At 53.4% G+C, this 6651-nt stretch overlaps 2 protein-coding genes across 3 annotated transcripts in view; one reads left to right on the top strand and one right to left on the bottom strand.

Moving 5' to 3' along the window:
* Positions 1-4063: 4063 nt before the first annotated feature.
* Positions 4064-6277, bottom strand: MRPL27 (mitochondrial ribosomal protein L27). Of its 2 annotated transcripts, XM_010721620.2 has the most exons (5): positions 6196-6277; positions 5419-5541; positions 4636-4703; positions 4424-4489; positions 4064-4317 (listed from the first exon to the last, which is right to left on the bottom strand). In XM_010721620.2, exons 1-5 carry the CDS (start codon positions 6215-6217, stop codon positions 4312-4314), a joined length of 285 nt encoding a protein of 94 aa, XP_010719922.1. In that variant the 5' UTR covers positions 6218-6277; the 3' UTR covers positions 4064-4311. The 2 variants fall into 2 exon arrangements, with proteins under 2 accessions (XP_010719922.1, XP_003211639.1); XM_003211591.4 differs by having other exon boundaries at positions 4064-4489.
* A 21-nt stretch (positions 6278-6298) lies between these two features.
* Positions 6299-6651, top strand: part of EME1 (essential meiotic structure-specific endonuclease 1) — a 6988-nt gene continuing 6635 nt past the window's right edge. Inside the window, 1 exon segment of the mRNA XM_019621803.2 lies at positions 6299-6651. This exon segment is cut by the window's right edge and continues 249 nt beyond it. Coding sequence (XP_019477348.1) covers positions 6315-6651 — 337 coding nt within the window. The 5' untranslated portion in view covers positions 6299-6314.

Below are 6651 nucleotides of genomic sequence, written 5' to 3'. Positions count from 1 at the left end.
CGGCGGGGCGGTGGGTGCCGCGCTGACCCGGAACGGGACGGCACCGCGCAGCGATCCGGCGCAGTCACACGCGCTGCCCCTCCGCCTCGCGGTCCGCCCGAAGGCTCCGCGCCGCTTTGTGAGAGCGGGGTGCTTTCCTCTCCGCGGGAGGAACCTTTGTCGGCTGTTGCTCAGCGCCTTTGAAGGGAATCGCGTTTAAGTGGAGCAAGGCTGCTCAGGAACAGAAGTGTAATTGCTCCTCAGAGCTGCTTGAAGCATTGCTTTGAAACGAATCCCTGAATAGATAAGCATTTACAAATTCTGTGACCTTGAACGCATGCCAGAGCTCTTATCTACACCAGTGGAATAGCCGAGTGCCCGCTTTTCTGTTTTTTCCTTTCTTTATGTCATGCTGTCCCCCCGTGAAAGCTAATTCTGCTGAACCTGCGTGAAGCCTCTGGTGCCCGGCAGCGCGGCCAGCCGACATGGGTGCCCGGAGCGGACCTGCTGCTGCCCGGCCAGACCGTGCGGGAGCTCTGGGTGCGGGAAGGGTTCAGGCACGGCGCACGGCACAGCCGGCGGCTCTTCCTCCGGAGCTGCAGCTACGGGAGGGATTTCAGCTCACTCCTCCTCTCTGACCCCTCGTTCCAGGACTGCCAACCCCCGTACTTCAGCAGCAACCAGCGGCTGGTGGGACCCCAGTGCAGAGCATCACGGCTGGAGAGCGCTGCTGACAATCCTGGCGTGCAGGTGATGCTGCTTTCCTTAAGGGGAGCTGGGGGGAAGGGTAGCGAAGGTCCCGATGACCCTGGAAGGAGACTTGGGAAGGTTGTGGTGTCCCGGGAAGGTCTTGGGGGTTATGAGAGAGGTGTTGGGCTCTGGGAAAAGCTGTCTGTGCACAAGAACTGGTGGAGAAGGCCCAGGGATGCTACGGAGGGCACCACCTTGTCTTTATATGTCTTGCTTTGATTGGGCAGATCCCCTGGACTTTGGGATCTCGTAGAGCACGTCTGCATCGTGCACCTGTGGTGTAGTTATTTCCAGGGAGGGTGTGCGGATCTCCTCTTTAAAGGGTTCAAGGAGCGGCGCTGGGCCACCGGCTCCCAGCAGAGCCCCACTGTGCTGACATTTCTGGCTTTGGTGTTTCCAGGCAGAGGAGCTGTTCTGTGTCGCGCCGCCCAGCAGCTACCAGCTGCCCTCCTGGGAGCCCCGTCTGCCCAGCTATGAGAGCGTGCGGAAGAAGGACCGGCAGCGGGAGATCCATCAGATGATCGCAGAGAGGTTTGGGCTGTGGGCAGAGCCTTCCCAGGAGGTGAGCCCAGGGCTGCTCTCTGTCGGTGAGGGCCCAGGGGCAGCGCTGCTCCCATCCGTATCTGGCTTTGGCCCCAGTGATTTGCAGTGGTTGTGGACTCTGTTCCCCACGCTTGCCGTTCTCCGATAGCCATTATCTCTGGGAAGGGCACACGGTGTACTCAGAGGCTCCTTTTGTGTACATCTGTGCAGTTAATGATTCATCTCTCCCGGTGCGTTGCAGAAATGCCTGTGCTGGGAGTAAGGAGAGAAGTGCTGATGGCAGAGCGAGCCCTTATGATCAATGCTCTGTGCCAGGCCGAGCATGGAATGCTATTTTTGGATCTGTAAGGCTTCCATGGTTCCTCGCTCCCTTCTCCCAGCAGGACACTTCTGAGAGCCCCATGCTGTTACCTCGAAGCGCTCATGGCTCGTTGTGAGCCAGAGGCTTTGCCTGCTATGGTATTTAAGATCTGCACTGCAACAGAGGGCATCTGACATGTAGGTCTGGTGGCAGCATCCTGAGAGACTCCTGTTGAAAAAGTCCTCATTGACTAAAGCAGAAGAGAAATATTTGAAACCCTTAGCAGAGCACAAAGCACCCCCTGGTTTTCCTGGATTTTCAGCTTGTAGTGCTGCAATGCAATATTTGGAATAGTCAGCACTTGGCACTCAGCATTTGGGTTTGTAACTAATGATTACTTGCTCTGCTGTGAGGGCACTGAGGGCAGAGGAAAGCAAGGCCCAGCTGCAGGACAAGTAATTGAACTCTTAACATTTCTTGGCCTGTGCCTGAGTGACTCGCTCAGAATTGTGCGTGCTAAAGCCCCAGGGCTTAAATTCGGCAGTACCGAGCCTTGAAAACTCTATGAAGTTACAAACTATAGCCTGCTTTTATAGATCCCATACAGCCCACACGTAGCTAAAGGGAAGTGAACAGCAGTCCTGTTTCAGCAGAAGCCAATTCTTTCCTGGCTTTGCAACAAGCAGTGCCCGGTCCCTGGCGCAGGGCAGAGCAGGAACCTCACGTGGCGTCCTGGAGGGAGCGGGTGGGATATGCTGTAACATCTCTGCTGGGTTTCTGCCCCACTGCCAGGCAAACAAGTGCCAAGCTCACCTCTTACCTTCCAGCTTGCAGCCAGCCAGCAGCCTGCTGCTCTGAGACCTGGAATTTGATTTCGGGGTGTTTTTGTGCCTTGTGTGTGCCGGGTAAGAAGAGGTGGGTGATCCGCTCGTTTCTGATTCTCTCTCAATAGCTGCCCCCTCCCTACGAGCACGCTCTGCGGCACCCTCCAGCTTTCTCAGGCATGGAAATCACCTCAGAGGCCACGGACAGACGTGGTGTGCCAGACCCTCCCCAGGCCCCGGTCAGCTACCAAAGTCAGCGGAACACAGCTGTGTAAGAGCTCAGCCTGCCTGTGCTGCTACTTCCTCGTGTCAGTGACAGAAGTGCCTGGGACATCGTTCCCATCTGCAGGGAACAGCCGAACCTCAGACCTTCACTCCTATTTCCAGTCAGCTGATTGGAGATGGGCAAGTCGGACCCAACTGTCCTGGCCGTCCGTCCTGCAGCATGGAAATAACCACGGAGCTCCCCTGAGCATCGTGCTCTGACCGGAGTGACCAGGGATGCCTGCTTGCTCTTCCCTTTGCCAAACGCAAGGCAGTGCATCAGCAGCAGACCGGCTGCTTTGCTCCGCATGAGGGGCAAAGCAAAGGTGAAGGTCTGCTCAGTTCCTGGAGGCAGCTGGTGGATCATTACCTCTGTGAGGGTGTGGCAGGTACTGCCAAGCACGCCAGGTATTTGACCTCTGATGGTCGTGTTAATCTATTTCTAAGGATATAAAACTGTTTATCAGTGTATCAGATACCAAATGGGAATCCTGACCTGTTAGTGATAGAATGAATCTGCATCGGAGCATTGCTGTGTGCTCTCATGCCAACGTTCCTCCGTGGTCTGCAGCAGCTTTATATGAACTTCAGATAGAGATGTGCAGAAACTTGAGGTAGAAGGGATTGTGTCACTGGCAGTGCCGTGTGCAAATACAGACTGCTGAGATAAACTGCACACCTGGGTGTGCAGCCCGGAAAGGACAGCAGTGTGGCAAAATGGCCGGCAGTGTCCATGGGGAACGTAAAGCAAAGGTGGAAATACATTTCTGATGCATTTTACCTTGTCTTCTTTCGCGGAGAAGACAATCTATTAATGTCACTACACTACCAATTTTGATAATGTGTTTTCTACTGTAAAGCCTAAGCTTCAAATTGTTTACAGACCTATAGATAAAATGAGACCAGTTTGGCTATAAGGCATCCAGGCTTCTTTCTTTCAAGTAACATAAGCAATCATGGAATGAGTCAGGAAAGACAAAAAGAAAAGTCTTCTGGATTACAGCTTTATGAGACACCTCCAGTTGCTGAGTTTCAAATACCATCCCAGACTTGTGCCTCCTAACAGACACTCTAAAATCAGTCATAAGTTAGCTTTAAGAGCACAGAATTGCCTCACGTGGTTATAAACGGAATGCTTCCAGGCATGTGAGTTAATCAGTGAGGTGAGTTAGATACTAGCAAAAATCTGGCTTTCTGGGATGCAGTTAGATACAGCTGGAAAGGAATCTCTTGGAGCTAAGAAACAAATATAGCAGCAGTGACTAAAAATGAATATAAATAGATGGAATTATTAGTAGGACAAGTATTGTCATGAAGGCGATTCTAGAACTAATTCAGCGGAACAACGGAACAGGTTCTCCAAGGGAAGGAGAGCTGCTGAAGGAACACAGGTAACATTCTATGAACAGTCAAGAACTCCAGTGCATTTATTGAACACTCTTACAGTGGCCAGCAGATGATTCCAATGCCTAAACACCTACTGCATGTGCTTTGGGAGCAAGAGAACAAAACACGGTTAATTTCTTATCAGAAATTTTCTTGTCCTCCTCAGACGGCAGTCCAGCAATCGCGGTCTGTCCCAGCTGCTTCCTCTCATCCATTCCTGTGTCACACGGGAGACTCAGAGCATGGTGACCAACTTAAAGCTTCCTACTTCTGTGGTAGGGATAACACTGATGAAGGTTTTATAAAGAATTGCGCCTTTGGGCAGAGAGCAGATCACCTCCCTGCTCTCGCTGCTGCGGGGTGGGGGTACGTAAACCTCTTTAGTGTATCTCACAATCCCATCCTCCAGGGCGTAGAGTGTCTTGTTCCGGCCCATCCCCACCTGGAAAAGAGCCAGGATGGTGTTAGAAAGTAAAGGCTGAGGGTCTTTCACTACAGCAGGCCAGGTCATCTGTCTGTGTTGTTTGATATCCCGGCTTCAATAGCATCTGCTGCTTCACATTTTAAAATACGATGTGTGTGACTTACGTGAGCCCCTGGATGCCAGCGGATCAATCGCTGAGTAGCCAGAATGTTGCCTGCATGCACAAACGTACCTGCAACAGAATGGCAGAGTCAGACTACAGAGAAATGGAGCTCCTTGGAGCCCTGAGGCCGGCAGAAGAACAAACGGTTCCAGGACTTAAAGAGCTTTCTGTGGGAATTCTCTATGGAAAAACTGAAACGCAAGAAGCATCGAAATGAAAATGCTGTTAGGAAATAGAGAGCAATTGATAAATAGTGGGGAAAAAGCAATTTTGGTCTTTGAGGAGATTGCTTGTAGAGTATAAGACATTTTCTATTTGCTGAAGGCATTTGTTACATTACCTTTAACACTGGTATGTTTTCATGAACAAACTCTCTAATTATTAAGCACTGAGCTGCAAGAATCTGTACTTTGGCTTCCTCTGCACATCATAATTCTCCCCTTTGTAAACATCTACAATACCTAACTTCTTAACGCAGCACGGAGGGAAAGAGCACTTAAGTTATTGGCTGTCCCACCCTCCTCCTAGACTCCGCAGGGCGGCAAAGTACCAGAGCAGATTTTCCATTTTGTCTGGCTGCTCGCAGTCCTGCTGGCAGGGAGGGCTGACTCACCGTGCCCTCCTGCTGCCACCCCTGCCCATGGGGACGGCCAGTTTCTGCTTTCTCTTGGAAGAATGCCCCAGCCACCTCCTACCGAGACGCTCCACAATTAGCCCAGCTAACAGGAGATAACTGTGGAAAACCCCGTGGGTGCCAATAGGGCTCAGCAGACATCTGACCTACCTTCTACCTTTTTCGCTCCGTAGCGCTTCCCGGGGCTGCGGCCACCCAAATTTTTTGAGCTGCCCCCGGATTTCTTAGAAGCACATCTGACAGCAGCCAGGCTCGTTTGTGGAACAGACAGAACTGCATTTGGAACAAGGACAACAGCAACAAAACCAGCTGAAAAAATGTACAAGTTAAGGTGCTTATTTTGTTTTTTTTTCTTTCCCGACTTAGAGGGTATCAGTTAAAGGCTTTGTAGCTAAAAGTAAACAAAAGCCCTGAGGAAAAGAAATCCCAGGGCAAATTGTTGTTCAACCAGCCCGGACTAAATCCTCTGCAAATAGGCTGCGTCTCAAGAAGAACAAAGCAAGAAGAAAGCAACCAGTGCTGATAAAGCAAAATGTGGAGACTCCAATTCAGGACGATACACACAGAATTACTCCCTGAGCACAAACCCTGAGGCTACAACCAGCACAAATCCAGGGACAAGGAATCCTTTGTTACGGCCCCGATGGTCTCTGCCACCATCACGACATCACCGCCCTGCAAACTCCTCCCAGCGACAAACGGCGCCGTCTGACCGCAGCGCCCCGCGCCGTTCGGCCCAACGCAGCCCAGCGTTTTTTCCCAGCGATGCCCTTTAACCACAGAGCGGCCTCAGAGAGCGCGAACCGGGAACCGTCCGGCACGGCTTCCCACAGGACGTCCTGTGCTTCAGAGCGAGCCGGGCCTCAAACCCGCTCCACCTCAGCGCACCCGCAGACCCTCACCGCCCCCGCCCCGCCGCTCACTCACACAGCCGTCCCCAGGCCGCCATCTTCCGGCGCCGCCTCACTTCCCCTTCCGGAGCAGTGGGAGGCGATTGGCCCTAACGCACACGCGCTCACGAGCGCGGACCAATCGCTTCCCACAGCATGCGCCCGGGATCCGGCCAATCATGGCCCAGCGCGCCAAACGCCCGCCCGCCGTTTTCCCCTCAACAGCCACCTCTGGAGGCGCAGGAAATGGCGGGAGCTGAGGGCGGCGATGAGGAGCTGCCAGCCCTCGCTGATCTGCTGCAGCCGCTGCCGGCGGCCGGCGGGAGGGGCCCTCTGAGGGTGTCGTCTCAGAGGCGAGGGAGCGGTGTTGTGCTGCTGAGCAGCGACAGCGAGGATGAGGTGGAGATCGTTCCCCTGTCTGAGAGGGTCAGCAGGAGGCTGCTGCCCGGCGGCCCGACGCAGAGCGCTGCGGGTCCGGGGCTTCTGCCGGCGG

This window comes from Meleagris gallopavo, chromosome 20 (assembly GCF_000146605.3).
Source record: "Meleagris gallopavo isolate NT-WF06-2002-E0010 breed Aviagen turkey brand Nicholas breeding stock chromosome 20, Turkey_5.1, whole genome shotgun sequence".
NCBI classification, from domain to species: Eukaryota; Metazoa; Chordata; class Aves; order Galliformes; family Phasianidae; genus Meleagris; species Meleagris gallopavo.
This window is presented reverse-complemented; position numbering and strand designations above follow the sequence as displayed.